The 23210-nt window shown below is 37.4% G+C and overlaps 2 protein-coding genes across 7 annotated transcripts in view; one reads left to right on the forward strand and one right to left on the reverse strand.

The window, feature by feature from the left end:
* The window catches only part of LOC143747502 (protein O-GlcNAcase-like), a 19686-nt gene extending 12697 nt beyond the window's left edge, over positions 1-6989 (forward strand). Inside the window, exons 13-16 of the mRNA XM_077240285.1 lie at positions 276-346; positions 934-1054; positions 4694-4817; positions 5730-6989. Coding sequence (XP_077096400.1) covers positions 276-346; positions 934-1054; positions 4694-4817; positions 5730-5866 — 453 coding nt within the window. The 3' untranslated portion in view covers positions 5867-6989. The remainder of the gene's footprint in view (positions 1-275; positions 347-933; positions 1055-4693; positions 4818-5729) is intronic.
* LOC143747508 (soluble calcium-activated nucleotidase 1-like) lies at positions 6549-22683 on the reverse strand. Of its 6 annotated transcripts, none has more exons than XM_077240296.1 (5): positions 22517-22680; positions 21279-21439; positions 10295-10921; positions 9377-9580; positions 6549-8656 (listed from the first exon to the last, which is right to left on the reverse strand). In XM_077240296.1, exons 2-5 carry the CDS (start codon positions 21298-21300, stop codon positions 8286-8288), a joined length of 1224 nt encoding a protein of 407 aa, XP_077096411.1. In that variant the 5' UTR covers positions 21301-21439; positions 22517-22680; the 3' UTR covers positions 6549-8285. The 6 variants fall into 6 exon arrangements, with proteins under 6 accessions (XP_077096411.1, XP_077096412.1, XP_077096410.1 ...); XM_077240297.1 differs by having other exon boundaries at positions 10295-10918; positions 22517-22676; XM_077240295.1 differs by having other exon boundaries at positions 10295-10918; positions 21346-21439; positions 22517-22666.
* Between the last annotated feature and the right edge of the window lie 527 nt (positions 22684-23210).

The raw sequence follows: 23210 nt of genomic DNA on the forward strand, positions 1-23210 counted from the left end.
ATATTTATGATTATTATCAGTGTTGAAAACAGTTGTGCTGCTTCAGATTTTGGTGCTTTCAGCTTTGATCGCAGTAATAAATTACACTTTACTATATATTCACATATAAAACTGCATTTTACATTATAATAATATTTTGCTCTTTTTACTGTATTTTTGATCGCATAAATTTAGCTTTGGCGAGCAGAAGAGACTCTTTCAAAACATTAAAAATCATAATTATTCCATATTTTTGACTGGTAATCTTCACAACATCTTCTGTGTTTGTTGTTCAGCCGGAGGTGATGAAGATCTTTAAAGAGATGCAGACGGAGACGCAGCAGAAGATCGAGCTGGTCGGCGACCGGTGAGAATATACCAGTTCGTCTGGTTCGATTAGTCGAGTCTCCTTCATTTCTACAGCGCTTTTAACAATATAGAGTTTCACAGCAGCTTTACAGTGATAATAGGAGATTACAGTAACAGAGATTGTTTCGGCTTTACAGCAGATCTAGAATAAAGTTATTGTCCAGATAAAGTTAGTTTTGATAGAGATACTTCTGTCGCAAAGATCATTAGTTATTAACTTAGCGGCCGCTAACACACACCGTTCAACAGAAAACAGAAACTTTCTGGACGTGTATTTGCACACAACAGTGTTTGGAGCTCGAGAACACAAACCCTGATACAGGTTCCAATGTGAAAGTGTTGAAAATTTTATAAAACGCGATCATCTCTGTGTAAACTTCAAAAAAGCAAATCTGTGAAAACACTGACGGTGCACATGCGCATCACATGTTTAATCTATAGATATGAGCGTTTGAATATTTATGTGCGCAGGCGTGTAGTCTTTCTTTACAGATTTACCTCAACAAACTACTTATCTGGCCTTAAAAATTCATAATACAGATTTTTTAGTCGCTGAACGCGTAATGAAAGCTGTCTCTCCGTCAGGCTGGTGGAGGGTCACGTCACGCCGACACAGAACTGCAGTCTGATACTCGACGATGCATCTGGGGTTTGTGGTTACGTGTTCGCCCTCAGTGATGCAAAGACGGCCATGACTAAAGCTCAGGTATGGAAATGACATCTAGATTGATTATAATGTTTCCTTTTACAGTCTTGATGTTGTATTTAGTCTCTACTAGAACTTGAATGTTGATTATTTTCCTAATATTCTCCATTTTTGCGGCTCCTCTCTTCCCAGTCTGTCAGTAACGCTCTGTTTACTTCCTGTCTCTATGAAGCCCCTCCTTCTGAAAAGCACACTGTGCTCTGATTGGTCGGCTGGAGCAGTGTGTTGTGATTGGTCGAGGGCTTCGAGTGTGTTTGGGAAATGCCCCGCCCCTTACCATAACCGCCAGTTTAACACTCTACTAACTAACTCAACCAGGCCCCGCCCCTTTATTCTGCGCATTAATTATTATAATGAGGAATATTGTGACGTGTTCGTTCCCGGAAGAAACTCAAGATACAATGGAGGCGTTTAAGGAGTTCAGAAACACTGACACTGATATAGAGAAGAACTGGAGCTTTCTCATGATCAAACAACAACACTACACACTGATGAACACTACACACTACACACAGATGAACACTACACACTAAACACAGATGAACACTACACACTAAACACAGATGAACACTACACACTACACACAGATGAACACTACACGCTAAACACAGATGAACACTACACACTACACACAGATGAACACTACACACTAAACACTGATGAACACTACACACTACACACAGATGAACACTACACACTACACACAGATGAACACTACACACTACACACAGATGAACACTACACACTACACGCTACACACAGATGAACACTACACACTAAACACAGATGAACACTACACACTACACACAGATGAACACTACACACAGATGAACACTACACACTACACACAGATGAACACTACACACTACACACAGATGAACACTACACACTACACACACTTCACACTACACACAGATGAACACTACACACTACACACAGATGAACACTACACACTACACACAGATGAACACTACACACTACACGCTACACACAGATGAACACTACACACTAAACACAGATGAACACTACACACTACACACAGATGAACACTACACACAGATGAACACTACACACTACACACAGATGAACACTACACACTACACACAGATGAACACTACACACTAAACACAGATGAACACTACACACTAAACACAGATGAGCACTACACACAGATGAACACTACACACTACACACAGATGAACACTACACACAGATGAACACTACACACTAAACACAGATGAACACTACACACTAAACACAGATGAACACTACACACTAAACACAGATGAACACTACACACTACACACAGATGAACACTACACACTACACACAGATGAACACTACACACTACACACAGATGAACACTACACACTACACACAGATGAACACTACACACTAAACACAGATGAACACTACACACTAAACACAGATGAACACTACACACTAAACACAGATGAGCACTACACACAGATGAACACTACACACTACAAACAGATGAACACTACACACTAAACACAGATGAACACTACACACAGATGAACACTACACACTAAACACTGATGAACACTGCACTCTACACACTGATGAACACTACACACAGATGAACACTACACACTAAACACAGATGAACACTACACACTAAACACAGATGAACACTACACACAGATGAACACTACACACTAAACACAGATGAACACTACACACTAAACACAGATGAACACTACACACAGATGAACACTACAAACTAAACACTGATGAACACTGCACTCTACACACTGATGAACACTACACACAGATGAACACTACACACTAAACACTGATGAACACTACACACTAAACACAGATGAACACTACAGACTAAACACAGATGAACACTACACACTAAACACAGATGAACACTACACACTAAACACAGATGAACACTACACACTAAACACTGATGAACACTACACACTAAACACGGATGAACACTACACACTAAACACTGATGAACACTACACACTAAACACAGATGAACACTACACACTACACACAGATGAACACTACACACTAAACACAGATGAACACTACACACTAAACACTGATGAACACTACACACTAAACACTGATAAACACTACACACTACACACAGATGAACACTACACACTAAACACTGATGAACACTGCACTCTACACACTGATGAACACTACACACAGATGAACACTACACACTAAACACAGTTGAACACTACACACTAAACACTGATGAACACTAAACACAGATGAACACTACACACTAAACACAGATGAACACTACACACTAAACACAGATGAACACTACACACTAAACACAGATGAACACTACACACTAAACACTGATGAACACTACACACTAAACACAGATGAACACTACACACTAAACACGGATGAACACTACACACTAAACACTGATGAACACTACACACTAAACACAGATGAACACTACACACTACACACAGATGAACACTACACACTAAACACAGATGAACACTACACACTAAACACTGATGAACACTACACACTAAACACTGATAAACACTACACACAGATGAACACTACACACTAAACACTGATGAACACTGCACTCTACACACTGATGAACACTACACACAGATGAACACTACACACTAAACACAGATGAACACTACACACTAAACACAGATGAACACCACACACAGATGAACACTACACACTAAACACTGATGAACACTACACACTAAACACAGATGAACACTACACACTAAACACTGATGAACACTACACACTAAACACTGATAAACACTACACACTACACACAGATGAACACTACACACTAAACACTGATGAACACTGCACTCTACACACTGATGAACACTACACACAGATGAACACTACACACTAAACACAGATGAACACTACACACTAAACACAGATGAACACCACACACAGATGAACACTACACACTAAACACTGATGAACACTGCACTCTACACACTGATGAACACTACACACAGATGAACACTACACACTAAACACTGATGAACACTACACACTAAACACTGATGAACACTACACACTAAACACAGATGAACACTACACACTAAACACAGATGAACACTACACACTAAACACAGATGAACACTACACACTAAACACAGATGAACACTACACACTAAACACTGATGAACACTACACACTAAACACAGATGAACACTACACACTAAACACAGATGAACACTACACACTACACACAGATGAACACTACACACTAAACACAGATGAACACTACACACTAAACACTGATGAACACTGCACACAGATGAACACTACACACTACACACAGATGAACACTACACACTAAACACAGATAAACACTACACACTGATGAACACTACACACTACACACAGATGAACACTGCACTCTACACACTGATGAACACTACACACTAAACACAGATAAACACTACACACTGATGAACACTACACACTAAACACAGATGAACACTACACACTGATGAACACTGCACTCTACACACTGATGAACACTACACACAGATGAACACTACACACTGATGAACATGAGGAAAAGAACAATAGATGCAGTTTAATGTCTTGAACTTGATGTGTTTTTCATGTCTCCAGTATCCAGAGACGATGCTGCAGGATTTCCCATCAGTCATGGCTCTTCAGATCCACTCGAAAGTTCCCGATCACGACGCAGCGAAGCGTCTGATTCTACAGGCACTGTCAGCGCTGAGAGACAGCGGTGAGTTTAAAGCGCTCCTATAATGCTCTTTCACAAGATGTAAAATAAGTCACTGATGTCACCAGAGTGTGTGTGAAGTTTTAGCTCAAAATACCCACAGATATTTTTTATAGCATGTTCCAATTGGAAAACTTTTTTAGGGTGAGCAAAAACGCACCGCTTTTGTGTGTGTCCCTTTAAATGCAAATGAACCGCTGCTCATGGGCGGCAGGGGCGGAGCTTCAAGAGCTTGTGTGTGTGTGTGTGTGTGTGTGTGTGTGTACTTCTAGAGTCTCTCCATCTTTCTGACTCCGGCTTCACATAAAAGGCTAAACGTTTTTGAAATGTTCAGTGTGTGTGTGTGTGTGTGTGTTTGTGTACTTCTAGAGTCTAATCAGAGCTGCTAACAAACACACACACTGAACATTTCAAAAACGTTTAGCCTTTTATGTTGAAGCCGGAGTCAGAAAGATGGAGAGACTCTAGAAGTGACGACATGTGGAAGCAACAGGACACTTCTGAACGCTTAGTTGATGAATGTGTGCAGCTGATGTGGAGTTAACGATCTTCTAGTCACTGATTAGCATATTCTGTCATGATAATCTATAAATCGTGTTCCGGGGGCGGAGTTTATGTAAATGTTAGGGTTTGTGATGTCACTAACCCGTGAAGAAGCTCATTGTAGTTCCTACCAGCCGTTTGTTGTCGTCCTTAAAAAGAGATTTCTGTGAAAGAAAATCTCTCTCTTTGCTTTGAGCTTTGAGTCGTAACTTTGCAGATGTTGTTTCTGCTCAAACAGCAACATTACACACTAACTACAGCTAGAAAAGTCAAATCATAATCAAACACACTCGACCAATGGCTGAGCAGGGTTACGCTCTCAGCGCAATTGTTTGGCGTGAACGGTGTAAATCCTCTGGATGTGTTTCTCAGGATCTAAAGGAGTTTTCAGCGAGTTCAGATCCAACGACAGACGCATGTTTGACTTCCTGAAGACGCTGAACGTGTTCCAGGTGCTGAACGTCGAAGGCCTTCCGACAAACCTCGTCATGATGGGAACTAAACTCTGACGATACTGACACTCATCCGGCTGTTCGTTTATGATTTATTCTCTTTGATTAAATCAACGAATGTTTGTTTGCTTGCTTGTTTTGAAAATCTGTATAAAAGTCATTAACAGGAGTTATAAATTAATAAATTATGAATCAGTTCTGTTCTGCAGGAAGGAAATCCTAAAAGAAATCAAACTGTCTCAAATTAAAAATAAATTTGTATTTGCATATTTATTTTAATATGTATGTCTCACCATTAATGCCATAAATCAAAGATGCCATAAATCATATCATATAAACATGTCCAGTGAAGATCTTACACTAAAAATAAAAACACTAACACTTTACAATAAGCTTTCATTTGTTAACATTAGTAATTGCATTAGAACTAACAATGAACAGCATTTATTAATATTGTAATTTTCAACATTTACTAAAACATTTTTGAATCAAAAGTTGTATTAAATGCACCGTGAACTAACATGAACAATTATATTTTACTAACCTTAATGATTAATAAAAGTATACATATATTTTGCATATATAGCTAATGCATCAATTAACTAATGTTAACAAATGAGACCTTATTGTAAAATGTTACGAAAATCTGTATAAAAGTCATTAAGATGAGTTATAAATTAATAAATTATGAATCAGTTCTGTTCTATAGGAAGGAACACCTAAAAGAAATCAAACTGTCTCAAATTAATAATACATTTTTATTTGCATATTCAGTTTAATATGTGCGTCTCACCATTATCTTTTAATTATTGCCATAAATCAAAGACATATCATATAAACATGTCCAGTAGTTCTTACACAGTTCTTAAATAAAATGAAAACACTCAGCAACAAATAAAACACTAACACTTTACAATAAGCTTTCATTTGATAACATTAGTTAATTGCATTATACTAATACATTTTTAAATCAAAAGTTGTATTAGTTAATGCACTAACATGAACAATTATATTTTACTAACCTTAATGATTAATAAATAATACATATATATTGCATATAGCTAATGCATTAATTAGGTAATGTTAACAAATTAGACCTTATTGTAAAATGTTACCAATAAAATAGCTTTTGAGGTTGTGTAGTTTTTAATAAAGGCATTTTTTAAGACAATTATTCCCATTATAATATTGTTCAATGCACAGATTTATTGAGTTTGTTTGGAGATTTCCTCTATTATTGCATGTTTGTCTTCAGTCCTGAGAGTGTGTAGTGACGTGTTCTGCACAGAGCGCACACACACTGCTGTGTGTCTGTAAATATGTGTGTTTGTCCCGTGCGCTTGTGTTGATCCATCACTCCTCCGTCTCCCATCTTTAGATCATATCCCATTTCTGTCCCGCCAGTTTACATTCACTTTAGACAGGACTGGCACCGATATCTGCGTTTACATTCATTGATAATATGATTTTTGGAGATCATTTTACTATGCACATGGTAGACCCTGGTTTTAAATGGCCGTGCTATTCTTTTTTTTCTACATTTTCCAGCATGGACGAGATAACAGCTGTCGTAAAAATCTGACGGAACAGATATATAATCATTTTATTTATAGACAAATGAAAATTATTATGAATTATTATATATCTACAGATCAGATCCAGAATTCTGAAGTGAAATAAAGTAGCGCTGGATCAGTATTATCTGGGAACCTTGTGTGAATTAGAAATCACCCCCCCATGCTTGGAAATGTCTTGTCGTTATTATAGGTCTAGCTGTATGATATATCATAAACAGAAGAATGTGCCTTACTGCACGCTGCTATACATGTCAATCATCTCCATATAATCATTCTGTTTGTTTTTGCTCTTCTGATGATTTTCCACCAAGTGTATAGTTGTGGTGTAGGTATAGCGATATGACCCAGCATATCAAATTACTATCAAAACACTCCCACACAGCCTCCATTCTTCGCAAAAGATGGATAAAAAAAGCGCACAGGAAACAAAACTCTTGAAAAAATTATAAACAACCCGAGTCCTATTATCACACGACTATAACTCGGTGTTCAGGAAATATGGCGGGTCATTTGCGGGGGAATTTTTACTTTACAATGACATGGCCGATTCGCACGGGATTAAGATCACAGACGACCTCCGCAATTATTACTAATGACTAGAGGTCACCAGGTCATACTGATCCCGTGCGAATAGGGCTAAAGCCTTAGTCAAAGTCTATCTTTGTGAAACCGGCCCCAGGTCTTCATAGCTCTGCTTCCTGTGATCAGTAAAAACACAGGAAGTGATCAGGTGTAAACAGGCCATAAAAGATCAGATTTTTTCGTGCCAGTGTAAACGCAGTCTATATGAACTCCAGACCTTCATCAATCGTTTTTGTGTGTTTACGCGTGTGCAACATAAGCCGATCAGTGTCAGGTGTGAGTAAAGACAGGATATTCCGTGCCGATGTAAACACAGCCTATATGAACTCCAGACCTTCGTACTTGACGTCCCCGATCTTGGTGTCGGGCATCAGGATCCGGCCGTCCAGCGTGAAGGCCGTGATGTAGCTAGCGATCCGCCCCGCGTCCTCCTGGGATTTGAGCGCTAGTATGATCTGGTCGTCGGTGTCGGGGATGAACCTGAAGGAGGAGAAGCCGAGCGTGGGCTTGAGCGCGCCGACGCGTGCCGCTGAGATCTGGCTGAAGTCGCGCGCGCAGCTCAGGATCAGGTTCGTGCCGCGGCGCTCGTCTGCAGTTTCCTCGTAGCGCTCGGAGCTCGCGCGGCGCGGGAGGAAGAACCAGCGCTGGAGACGCTCGCTCCACACGCCAGACTCGTGGATCAGATAACCTGACAACACAAGAAGAGATATAACATTATATACATTAAAATACTATACAACATAAGATAGAAACGCATTCTTCCCCTGGCTCTGTTGTCCCGGCTCCATCTCTACATCTAACTCCCGCTGCTCCTCTTCCGACTCCATTGTGACCGATCACGCAAACCGCGCATTTTTTTGTTTTCATATTGGGGCTTCTGGGAAATGCATGGAGTTGCCTTAATTTATTTAGAGAGTGAAAAAACTCACGAAACAGAAAAGTATCGTCATGTAATCCATTGATTTCAACAATGTAACTGTATTCTAAATACCAACTATTTAAATTGTTTAGGTTTAGGGGTCGGGTTAGTGTGTGCGTGTGTGTGTGTGTTTGTGTGTGTCGGTGTGAGATGGGTAGGTTTAGGGTTCGGGTTAGTGTGTGTGTGTGTGTGTGTGAGATGGGTAGGTTTAGGGGTCGGGTTAGTGTGTGTGTGTGTGTGTGTGTGTGTGTGTGATGGGTAGGTTTAGGGGTCGGTTTAGTGTGTGTGTGTGTGTGCGTGTGTGTGTGTGTGTGTGTGTGTGTGTGTGTGAGAGATGGGTAGGTTTAGGGGTCGGGGTTAGTGTGTGTGTGTGTGAGATGGGTAGGTTTAGGGGTTGGGTTAGTGTGTGTGTGTGTGTGTGTGTGTGTGTGTGTGTGTGTGTGTGTGTGTGTGTGTGTGTGTGTGCGTGTGTGAATGATGTCCACTCACCGGGTGGTGTAATCTCTGCTGCTCTCTTCAGAGCGTTATACCTCGGCACCCAGTTCTCGTGCTCCACGTCACCATTAAAGCCGACCACTTTGACCCACTCGGGGTTGTTGTTGACAAACTCTCCGCTGACGGTCGTCCACTCCTTCCCGAGACCCCCGACATACAGCCGCTCGTCCTTCACTGCCATCCATTCCGCTTTAAAGCCTGCAGGCAAGGTCAAAGGTCACAGACAAGGTCAAAGGGTCACATTTTTGAGCAAGACAATGAGAATGTTCATCTAGCGGATTCATTCCTTATAATACCTGATAAGATAATAGGATATACACTACCATTTAAACATTTTTGATCAGTAAGGTTTTTAATGTTTTTAAAAGAAGTCTCTTCTGCTCACCAAGACGGCATTTATTTGAATAAAAATACAACAACAACAAAAAACAGTAATATTGTTAAATATTATGACAATTTAAAATACCTGTTTTCTATTTTAATATATTTTAAATTGTAATGTATTCCTGTGATCAAAGCTGAATTTGCAGCATCATTACTCCAGTCTTCAGTGTCACATGATCCTTCAGAAATCACTATAATATGATGATTTGCTGCTCAAGAAAAATTTATGATTATCATCAGTGTTGAAAACAGTCGTGTACAATTTTATTTCAGGATTCTTTGATGAATATAAAGTTGAAAAGAACAGCATTTATTTGAAATAGTTATTTTGTAACATTATAAATGTCTTTACTGTCACTTTTGATCAATTTAATTCCTCCTTGATGAATAAACGTATTGATTTATTTTATTTATTTCCCCCAAAAATAATAATATTTCACTTTTTTACAGTATTTTTTAATCACATGAACACAGCCTTGGTGAGCGCGAGAGACTCTTTCAGCAACATTAAAGATCATACAGCTTTACCTTTAGAAACACTCCCGTCTCCATCGGTCAGGATGACCCACGGCACGGCTCGGTTCCCCTCGATCCGGTACACGACACCGGTCCGGTCATCCACGCTGTACAGGTGCCCGTTAAACGCCACCAGCTCGGACAGCTCCATTCCCCGACCCTTCTCCGACAGCTGAGAGTCCAGAACCAGCGAGTCCGGATCCCAGTCCACCGACACACTGTCCCCGCTGTCGGACACCAGCACATGTCCTCGCTTCAGGAGACTGAACCACGTGTTGTCCTTCTGGCTGCGCGAGTCCGTGTCCAGGTCCGCGATCACGCCGATCCGGTACCGGATCCCGCTAGCCGTGTGTTCTGGAGGACTGAGCGGATACGTGTCGTTGTAACGCGATTGGGTCTCCATCACACCGGACACGTCCCGACTGGAACGCAATTGGCGCTGGCTCTCGGACCGGGGCTCGGAGGAACCGGGTGAGTTCTGGTGCCGGTACAGGAGGACGCCCGCCGCTAGCAGAGTCGCTACAGTGATGGCTCGCCATCGGAACCGGAACCGCGGGTCGGAGACGGAGCTGGTGACGGAGGAGAACATGGAGGCGCTGGGGACGGGATTGGGAACCCGCATCGGGTCACGGCTCCCTGCTGACACAGAGAAGACAAGAATCATTTCACATCTAAAGCTACAGATTTCATGCAAGACAAAACCACTCAGTTTCGGTCCATTTCGCTTTTATAACACAGAAAACATCCAAAAGTGTTTATTTTATTGCACTTGATATATTTGCGTCTGTCAATCTTTAAATATATTTGATTTTGTCGTTCCACTTTCCATGATGAAACATCTCTTGCACATTGGGATGTAAATCCAAGATTTCATGCAGGACAAAACCACTCATCAGTTTTGCTTTTATAACACTTCTTCATTCACACTAGTGAAAAGAAAACATCAAAAATTGTGTATTTTATTGCACTTGATCTTTTTGTGTCTGTCGATCTTTAAAGTCGGTGAGTTTGAGTCAGAAATATTCATTCTAGCAGCTTCACACACACAGCAAACTTTACATGATGTTTTTTTTATATATAATTCCCCTGATTTATAGGACATTTCAATCCTAAAAATATGGAGAAATGTCTGTTGACAGTATTTTCTGATTTATGGAGTGATTAAAACAGAACTCTAAAATTCAAAAAAAATTAAATATGTGACAAAATCAAACAAGAATCATGAATCTGGCTTTATCCAATGTTCAGATTTCTGTGCTGGAATTTTATGCAAAATAGTGCATATTTAATTAGATGATGCATAATTTGTATATTTCAAGTCCCCCTGTAGTCAATAATTTTATCCCTTAAAACTCATCTTTGATCACCAAATTTATATTTAAACATTTTTTCCTTAAAAATAATTCTTTTCTACAGGCAAATCCAGTGTTTTTCATGCTCTGGTCAGTTTCGGTCTATTTTGCTTCCAAAATATTCTTCATTCACACTAGTGGAAAGAAAACATCCAAAAGTGTTTATTTAATTGCACTTGATCTCTTTGCGTCTGTCGATCTTTAAGTCTGTGAGTTTGAGTCAGAAATCTCCACTTCAGGTTCACACACACCAAAATTTACAGTTTCATTCATATCTATAATCTGAAGGTTTGTTCATGTACAGTATCATTCACCTAATTTATATTCCTAAAAGCAATTAATTTATTTCTGTCTGTTGACAGTATTTTCTGATTTATGGAAACAGAAATCCCCAAATCTCCTTTAACCTTAACTGTCACCTGCCCGTATACGCGCAGCCGAAATTTACTTCAATATATTACTATTAAATCCTAATTTAGTCATGACAAACTATATATCGTTGGAAAGGTCTAAGACTCCTTAATAGATATTATAGCGCTGTTTTTTTCTTACAAATTTTGTATGAACAGTAATATATGAATTTATGACAAGAGTGCACCTCAAAAAATCGACGTCATTACAGGAGTTTCTGACCTTTGTCACAAAAAGTCGACGCACACACTTTTAATAATTGAAACTTTGGTTTTTAATGCTAAAACTTCATAATAAAACATAATCTAGTATTTGTCAATAAAAAAAGATGAAATTATATTTTAAAAAGTAAAGTAAAAAGTCCTCTAAAAAGTATACTATATTATATATATATATATATATATATATATATATATATATACATATATATATATTATTTTTTATTTTTATTTTTTATTATTATATCACATATTTTAGTAGTTATCATAAATTAGGTATCATTTGAAAGCTTACAAACTCAGAATTCATCCTGTAAAAAACATTTTGATATTGGACGTTGCGTCACCATAGAAACGGTATTTTTATTAGGCCCCTCCCCTTTTGGGCATCATCATAATTTATTATCAAAAATGTTCTAATCTTGACAAAACACATATTGTCAGAAAGGTCTGAGTCTCAAGGTTCCATATTTAGTGACAGAAGTGATATTTGGATAGAAATGTATTAATTTGTTACAGCAGAATGCATACAGTTAAATTCAATGGAATGCAATGGCACCCGGTGGCTATTTTTGGTATAACGCCTAAACAAAATCTCATGGGAACTTCAATTTTTGTGATATCAACGTTAAATTTGGAACACAACTTGGTTAGATATATAGCTTTCATTTTATAGTAATTTTATAGTAAAAAATATTTTGTAAAATATTTATTTTATATTAAAAAAAATATTAATAAAGTATATTTACTGTAAATTTTAACTTCCATAACTTTTTCATACTTTAATTTTTTGAAGTGCTTTCACTTCAGAAATAATCTGCTGATTGTTTTCTTTAAAACAAGACCAAACTTAGGTCTATATTCCAAAGCATTCTTGAATTACAACCATTTAGGTTTGTATAGTGCATTTTAATGTCAATTATCAAAAGGGGGGCTGACAGTTAAAGGGTTAATATGTCAACAAAATCAAACCAGAATTATGAATCTAGCTTTATTCAATGTTCATATTAACATGCTGGAAATACATGCAAATGAGTGGATGTTTAGTAAGATCACGCCTCATTTGCATATTCAAACATAACATTTCAGGAAATCTGATCAAACCAGATAATTGTAGTGTGATGAATCAACTGTGGAGAATATGATGAGATCAAACTAGTTAATTTTCACCTTCAGTGTCTTTAAAACACACAACAGTCTCTTACTAACAAACAGCAAGTCCTCATTCAGATGCGGAGTTTATATTCGTCTGATCAGATTTGCTGACGCCGGATTCCCAAATCACATCCTTAAGGAACAGGAATGCTGATCATATGTTTGACTGCCTCAATGCAAAACATTTTTTACAGGTAGGACATAAAGAGGAATTTCAAATTAAATCTCAAACAATCATAGAAAACATGCACGTCCATAAAATGATGAAAATCAGGTGCGCACACATACACACACACAAAATGTGGCTTGCAACATCATGCCTGAGCTCATTAAATAATAAGATGACCTTTTTGCATGAACGCTGAGCACTGAAACAACAGCAAACATCACTGTAATGATGACACGAGGGAGTCCAGCACTAAACACACTGTTTAACCTGTCGGAGTCATTACTACAAGCTTCGTTGAGTTATTACACGCCAGGCAACATCACATGAACCTCGGCATCAGAAAACAAGCTTTAACTGTAACACACAAACGCTTCTGAGAGACACGAACCGTACACACAATCCCAGCACTCCTCGTGTAATCTCTGGCATGACAACCATGACTTTACCTGTGAAACGTGAGACTAACTGGACCAACCAGTGCACAAAACTGAGCAATTCAAATCAAATTCATATTTATTTCTCTCAAACATTTATGCCAGTCATTATATGTAAAAAAAAAAAGCAAAACAAGTATTTTCACTAGCAGATTTTTTAACCCAGCTGTATGTAAAATATAAAATGACTCAATCATTTCCCCACAAAAAAAAATTTCTTCGTAAATAAATCACACTTTTGGATCCAACTGTATGTAAAATATAAAATTACTCAATCATCCATAAAAAAAAGTTTCTTAGTAAATAAATCATATATCATATCAGTAAATAAATAAAGCATGTTTTAATGTCCAAATCCTACAACAGATATTCAACTAAACTCACTCTTCTTCTCCAAAAACAAACTAATATAGTAATTGTAAATAGCAATAAATAATAAGCACTACTGAAGAGGATTGAATGATTCTCTACCTCTCTTTCTGCCTCTCATGTCTGTGTCTGTCCGTCTCTCGTGTCTTTATTATCAGTCTCTCCCAGCGCTCATCTGAGATCACTGAGCCGAGCAACAGTGACGAGGCAAACACTGAACCCTTACCTACTGAAATACACATTAACCTTCACACCACAGATGCTGAAGTGCACTTCTGTGCCAGAGGTTACAGTAGAAACCCCATAAAACACCTCGTTCTCAGATCCAAGACCAGTCCTTCTCTAAACCTGTATTACCTTCAGAAATGTGAAACCTGAATTAATTTGTTCTCAGGAACGCCCCGCAGATTAAAGTCTAATAATGATTTGTATAGACTGTTTTTGCGATCTCACCAATGATGTGTAGATCATCTGAGGTCAAGTGAGATGAAAAGTCAAATGAAAAAACCTGATTTGTTTAGTAAATTATTGAAAACCAGATTGAACGAAGTTCTCTCTGTATCGGATCACTCACAGAACCAATCAAATCAATTCAACAATAAAACTATAGTAATAAGATTCTAGTTTATAAAATTCAGGTAACACTTTATATTTTATTACATACACTATACTAGATCAAGAAAATATGATCATATAACACCTATTTTATCATCTCTACACTGGTTACCTATTAAGTTACGTATCAATTACAAAGTATTCCTACTGACCTATAAAGCCCTAAATGGTTTAGCTCCTGTGTATTTAACAGACCTTCTATCGCCATACAATCCATCGCGCTCTTTAAGATCACTAAATTCGAGGCTTCTGGTCATTCCTAGGATATCTAAGTCCACTAAAGGAGGGAGGGCGTTCTCACATTTAGCTCCTAAACTCTGGAATAGCCTTCCTGATATTGTACGAGCCTCAGACTCGCTGTCCCAGTTTAAAACTAGATTAAAGACGCATCTCTTTAACCAAGCATTCACTTAATGCTTAACCTTTGATACTGCTGAATCGGTTCGAATGCATTAACATTATGAACAGCAGCTATGCTAATTATTTCCCATCTGCCTTTCTGCTGTTATCTCGGGACGCTAGTCCCGAGGTAAATAGCGTTCGTCAGCTCCAGTTTGTATCCAGCCTCTCACGGAGACTTCAGATGCCCCAACGCCTGTGAAGAGACGACTCGACGCCTGTGAAGAGACGACTCAAAGCCGGCGATATGTTATGCCATAAATTAATACTTGATTAACTAACTGTATTTTTCTATGTACATTTCCGAAATGCAATTTCTGTAAAGCTGCTTTGAGACAATGTGTATTGTGAAAAGCGCTATACAAATAAATTTGAATTGAATTGAATTGAATTGAACTATACTATAATACATATATATGTTTGTGTGAAATGTGTGTTAGTAATCTGATTACATAATGCATGTTACTTGTGATGCGTTACTTTACCTGTTACATCAAAAAAGTAATCTGATTACGTAATGCATGTAACTTGTGATGCGTTACTTTACTCGTCACATCAAAAAAGTAATCAGATTGCGTAATGCACTTTACTTGTGATGCGTTACTTTACTCGTTACATCAAAAAAGTAATCTGATTACGTAATGCACGTTACTTGTGATGCGTTACTTTACTCGTCACATCAAAAAAGTAATCTGATTACGTAATGCACGTTACTTGTGATGCGTTACTTTACCTGTTACATCAAAAAAGTAATCAGATTACGTAATGCATGTAACTTGTGATGCGTTACTTTACTCGTCACATCAAAAAAGTAATCTGATTACGTAATGCACTTTACTTGTGATGCGTTACTTTACTCGTTACATCAAAAAAGTAATCTGATTACGTAATGCACGTTACTTGTGATGCGTTACTTTACTCGTCACATCAAAAAAGTAATCAGATTGCGTAATGCACGTTACTTGTGATGCGTTACTTTACTCGTCACATCAAAAAAGTAATCAGATTGCGTAATGCATGTTACTTGTGATGCGTTACTTTACTCGTCACATCAAAAAAGTAATCTGATTACGTAATGCACGTTACTTGTGATGCGTTACTTTACTCGTCACATCAAAAAAGTAATCAGATTACGTAATGCATGTTACTTGTGATGCGTTACTTTACTCGTCACATCAAAAAAGTAATCAGATTGCGTAATGCACGTTACTTGTGATGCGTTACTTTACTCGTCACATCAAAAAAGTAATCAGATTGCGTAATGCACGTTACTTGTGATGCGTTACTTTACTCGTCACATCAAAAAAGTAATCAGATTGCGTAATGCATGTTACTTTGTATGCGTTACTTTACTCGTCACATCAAAAAAGTAATCTGATTACGTAATGCACGTTACTTGTGATGCGTTACTTTACTCGTCACATCAAAAAAGTAATCAGATTACGTAATGCACGTTACTTGTGATGCGGTACTTTACTCGTCACATCAAAAAAGTAATCAGATTACGTAATGCATGTTACTTGTGATGCGTTACTTTACTCGTCACATCAAAAAAGTAATCAGATTGCGTAATGCACGTTACTTGTGATGCGTTACTTTACTCGTTACATCAAAAAAGTAATCTGATTACGTAATGCACGTTACTTGTGATGCGTTACTTTACTCGTTACATCAAAAAAGTAATCAGATTACGTAATGCATGTAACTTGTGATGCGTTACTTTACTCGTCACATCAAAAGTAATCTGATTACGTAATGCACGTTACTTGTGATGCGTTACTTTACTCGTTACATTAAAAAAAGTAATCTGATTACGTAATGCACGTTACTTGTGATGCGTTACTTTACCTGTTACATCAAAAAAGTAATCTGATTACGTAATGCACGTTACTTGTGATGCGTTACTTTACTCGTCACATCAAAAAAGTAATCAGATTGCGTAATGCACGTTACTTGTGATGCGTTACTTTACTCGTCACATCAAAAAAGTAATCTGATTACGTAATGCACGTTACTTGTGATGCGTTACTTTACTCGTCACATCAAAAAAGTAATCAGATTACGTAATGCATGTTACTTGTGATGCGTTACTTTACTCGTCACATCAAAAAAGTAATCAGATTGCGTAATGCACGTTACTTGTGATGCGTTACTTTACTCGTCACATCAAAAAAGTAATCAGATTGCGTAATGCACGTTACTTGTGATGCGTTACTTTACACGTCACATCAAAAAAGTAATCAGATTGCGTAATGCATGTTACTTTGTATGCGTTACTTTACTCGTCACATCAAAAAAGCAATCTGATTACGTAATGCACGTTACTTGTGATGCGTTACTTTACTCGTCACATCAAAAAAGTAATCTGATTACGTAATGCACGTTACTTGTGATGCGTTACTTTACCTGTTACATCAAAAAAGTAATCAGATTACGTAATGCATGTAACTTGTGATGCGTTACTTTACTCGTCACATCAAAAAAGTAATCAGATTGCGTAATGCACGTTACTTGTGATGCGTTACTTTACACGTCACATCAAAAAAGTAATCAGATTGCGTAATGCATGTTACTTTGTATGCGTTACTTTACTCGTCACATCAAAAAAGCAATCTGATTACGTAATGCACGTTACTTGTGATGCGTTACTTTACTCGTCACATCAAAAAAGTAATCAGATTACGTAATGCACGTTACTTGTGATGCGTTACTTTACTCGTCACATCAAAAAAGTAATCAGATTACGTAATGCATGTTACTTGTGATGCGTTACTTTACTCGTCACATCAAAAAAGTAATCAGATTGCGTAATGCACGTTACTTGTGATGCGTTACTTTACTCGTCACATCAAAAAAGTAATCAGATTGCGTAATGCACGTTACTTGTGATGCGTTACTTTACTCGTCACATCAAAAAAGTAATCAGATTGCGTAATGCACGTTACTTGTGATGCGTTACTTTACTCGTCACATCAAAAAAGTAATCAGATTGCGTAATGCACGTTACTTGTGATGCGTTACTTTACTCGTCACATCAAAAAAGTAATCAGATTGCGTAATGCACGTTACTTGTGATGCGTTACTTTACTCGTCACATCAAAAAAGTAATCAGATTGCGTAATGCACGTTACTTGTGATGCGTTACTTTACTCGTCACATCAAAAAAGTAATCTGATTACGTAATGCACGTTACTTGTGATGCGTTACTTTACTCTTTACATCAAAAAAGTAATCAGATTACGTAATGCATGTAACTTGTGATGCGTTACTTTACTCGTCACATCAAAAGTAATCTGATTACGTAATGCACGTTACTTGTGATGCGTTACTTTACTCGTTACATCAAAAAAGTAATCTGATTGCGTAATGCACGTTACTTGTGATGCGTTACTTTACCTGTTACATCAAAAAAGTAATCTGATTACGTAATGCACGTTACTTGTGATGCGTTACTTTACTCGTCACATCAAAAATGTAATCAGATTACGTAATGCACGTTACTTGTGATGCGTTACTTTACTCGTTACATCAAAAAAGTAATCTGATTACGTAATGCACGTTACTTGTGATGCATTACTTTACCTGTTACATCAAAAAAGTAATCTGATTACGTAATGCACGTTACTTGTGATGCGTTACTTTACTCGTTACATCAAAGAAGTAATCAGATTACGTAATGCACGTTACTTGTGATGCGTTACTTTACTCGTTACATCAAAAAAGTAATCAGATTACGTAATGCACGTTACTTGTGATGCGTTACTTTACTCGTTACGTAAAAAAAGTAATCTGATTACGTAATGCACGTTACTTGTGATGCGTTACTTTACCTGTTACATCAAAAAAGTAATCTGATAACGTAATGCACGTTACTTGTGATGCGTAACTTCAGATTACGTAATGCATGTAACTTGTGATGCGTTACTTTACTCGTCACATCAAAAGTAATCTGATTACGTAATGCACGTTACTTGTGATGCGTTACTTTACTCGTTACATCAAAAAAGTAATCTGATTGCGTAATGCACGTTACTTGTGATGCGTTACTTTACCTGTTACATCAAAAAAGTAATCTGATTAAGTAATGCACGTTACTTGTGATGCGTTACTTTACTCGTCACATCAAAAATGTAATCAGATTACGTAATGCACGTTACTTGTGATGCGTTACTTTACTCGTTACATCAAAAAAGTAATCTGATTACGTAATGCACGTTACTTGTGATGCATTACTTTACCTGTTACATCAAAAAAGTAATCTGATTACGTAATGCACGTTACTTGTGATGCGTTACTTTACTCGTTACATCAAAGAAGTAATCAGATTACGTAATGCACGTTACTTGTGATGCGTTACTTTACTCGTTACATCAAAAAAGTAATCAGATTACGTAATGCACGTTACTTGTGATGCGTTACTTTACTCGTTACGTAAAAAAAGTAATCTGATTACGTAATGCACGTTACTTGTGATGCGTTACTTTACTCGTTACATCAAAAAATTAATCAGATTACGTAATGCATGTTACTTGTGATGCGTTACTTTACCTGTTACATCAAAAAAGTAATCTGATAACGTAATGCACGTTACTTGTGATGCGTAACTTTACTCGTCACATCAAAAGTAATCTGATTACATTATGCATGTTACTAGGGATGGCCCGATACCATTTTTTTTCAAACCGATACGAGTACGAGTATTTACATTTGTGTACTTGCCGATATCGAGTACCGCTACCGATATTTCTACCGCAAAAGTAACTATAGGCTCCCAGAAAAGAAGACAGAAGACTATTTTAGAACACAGGTTAGAAGACTGTTTTTATTTTCTTCTCTGCTTGTTTTAACAAGTCTAAAAATAAATAATAATGAGTAAAATAATAAATGTATTAACACACTAACCATTGTTCATTTAACATAAAAGCAAGCAGTTACTGTGTGCATGGTCTGACATGACTGAATGCGCCCAAAGTGCGCTCCCTTAATAGTCTAATTCCTAAAAAGCTGACAGTTCATCGCGATCTCACACATCTGTTATTATCAATGAAGCTGACTGCACAATGAATCTTTCATAATATCCACACTTTGTTTGTTATAATTAGAGGATTTGCAAGCATACAGAATTCAGCACTGAACAAAAAAGTTTTGAGCAGTGAGGGGAGTCTATCTTAAATGCTTCTGATTAGCCATTGCGTTCAAGAAATCAACACACATGTCTGTGATTGGCTACATCGCTCAACGCTGCAAACATGTTATGAATAGAAACTCTGGCCTGTAAATCGTTTCTATTTTGTTTTAGTTGTTCTTCTTGCTTTTCTGCAACAGATGAATGAAAATCTATTAGTTTTAATATGTTGTATTCATAGATATTTCTAGTTTGCGGGAGTCCCGCGAATCGTTTTATTCTCCCGGAACCCGCACACACAGAGTGAGTGCATTACCGCCCGCGCCCGCGCTCGCACTCGCCCATCAGATCTAGTGCCGCGCCGCACTCTTTTGCGTTGGGAGTGCACGTCCCTATGCCTCAGTTCATCTTGACAAAGCACTCGCGGCGGCCAGTTTCGTTTCGCAAAATGTACGTGGTATCGGGGCGTGGTATCGGCGAATTTTTATGAGTACGAGTACGAGTATATGAGGACAGTATCGACCCGATCCCCGATGCCAGTATCGGTATCGGGCCATCCCTACATGTTACCCACAACACGGCTCTTTTCAGATGAGATTGAAAACACTTGATCTCTATTTTTTCCACCGTCTGAAAACATCAATAGATCAATGCAGATTTCAGTCTGAGGTTTTCTCAGAGAGCTTCAGTAGAAATGTGTCGTTTTTGAACAATCAGAATTATCAGCTAATATGGTTAAATTGACATACTCTTGTAGACTGGAGGGAGCATGAGCGTTTTCTACATAGTCTGAGTTGATGTTCCTCAGAGTTGTACCTTCACCGGTTGTAAAGATCTTTGATGGAATCATGTCCTCATTTTCTGATATCAAAGACATGCAAAGTTCAACTTGAATGAAGTTCTTCTCTGTCTGCTGGTCAAACGGGAACAAACTCAATTGCATTAGCAATAATTGAAGCTGTATTATATTTTTGTATATATTTGATAGTTTTCACATGATTTTATATAATTTTATTCATTTATTATTTGTTAAGTACACACAGTATTACTGTGTTATTACTATATTATTTTTAATACAGTATCTCTTCACTTCAAACGCATATCGACCACTGAAGTTGACATCTGAAAATCTATTTGAAAACTGTGTAAAAAACAACAAAAGTTTGAATATTGTTTTTCAATAAAATAGCAAAAAAATCCTGCCTGAGATTGTCAATTAATGCATGAAAGGGTTAATAATACTTTATATATTTCCTACTAATTCACTGTTAAGCATTATATATTGTAGTAATGTTAAATCATGTTCTTAGTGAAAGTTATTATAACGCGTTACCAACAGAATTTAGCTTTTATTAATATGTTCTCCAAGTATGTAAAGTCTGAAACTCCTGATGTAATGTTACAATATTTGTTAATACAGATGAAAGTTGGAATAGTTTGCCTATCTTTGATGGCGTGATCATGTACTTAATCACTCAGAACATATTTTTGTCTCCTGCAGAAGGGAAGAGTTAAACTTTAAAAGCCCGGAAGTGTCTGCGCATGCGCGGAGCTCCTGCAGCTTTATTTACATAATTCCATCACAAACATAAACAGAAACACACGGTACATTAAATCTCATCACAGATATCAATTCTGTAAGATTTGAGCTTTCTTAATGATTGTCCGAGCGGAAAAGTACTAATTGTTAACTAAACACGGTTTTCCTTTGTTTTTAAACCTCATCAACATAACTTTTAACGTTACACTGTTAAACGAAACTTCGAACGTTTAAATGTTTTCTCTTTTTTTCTATAGTGACTCTAGCGATGATACAATTACTTTTCTTAGAAAATGTGATTTTAACTACAAGCATAACTTAATAGACTGAAGAAACTCTAGGCAGTTTTTATTTTTGCTGAGTAACTGAATTTAACCCTTTAAAAGCCTAAAGACAAGACGCTCTGCATTTCCTGAATATTTATTTCCGATTAAATCATTTACTTACTGTATTCCTCTGATGTTTTTCCTCAGTTTGGTCTTGTGTGATAACGAGTTATTTCATCCCCGCTCCATCTTGTGTTTCCGACACCGTTTTCTCGGCCGTTCAGACCGAAACGAACCGCCGGTTGCCAACACACCGGTACTGCGAAGCCCCGCCCACTCTTGAATATTAATTACGTAACGCCACGCTCGCCCAGTACGCTTAGCTGATTGGTTTAAAGCAGACGTCGGCAAATTAGTGCAACGTCTGCTGGCCAATGAAAGAATCACGGACTTACATATTAATTAGGTTACGCAATCTTTTTTTCCTCTTTTTAAAAAAAAAATTATCCAACGACCTTTTGTATAGTATACAGAACTTACATATTTATACATCCCAAAAAAACAAACAAAAAATATTTCTTGCTTTCTTATTGACAATGTTCTCCAGACTGGTGCAATAATCCTTAATCTCCTGAAGAAAATGAATGAAATTTGTCTTGGATCTTGACCATTTCTTTTTGTGTAGATGCATTTTTCCCAAAATAATAAAAAGCTGTACAATAAAAGTTAAATTATTATTATTACTTTCATTGGAATAATACATACATATCAAAATCATTTAATTTAATTATAACATTTGTTTTCCTTCTAATGAAATTTTCCACATCCACCCAAAAAAACTGTGTATGAACAATTACAAAACTGATGGATAATAG

The sequence above is a fragment of the Siphateles boraxobius genome, unplaced genomic scaffold (genome assembly GCF_051911475.1).
Source record: "Siphateles boraxobius isolate OS27281-9 unplaced genomic scaffold, OSU_SipBor_1 223, whole genome shotgun sequence".
Classification (NCBI taxonomy): Eukaryota; Metazoa; Chordata; class Actinopteri; order Cypriniformes; family Leuciscidae; genus Siphateles; species Siphateles boraxobius.

Coding starts and splice junctions, on each gene's coding strand:
- LOC143747508 (XM_077240295.1), bottom strand. CDS start 21,406: ATGTCTTTGATATCAGAAAATGAGGACATGATTCCATCAAAGATCTTT. Junction 9,581..10,294: donor AGACGGGAGTGTTTCTAAAG/GTAAAGCTGTAT, acceptor CCTTGCCTGCAG/GCTTTAAAGCGGAATGGATG. Junction 8,657..9,376: donor AGCAGAGATTACACCACCCG/GTGAGTGGACAT, acceptor TTGTGTTGTCAG/GTTATCTGATCCACGAGTCT.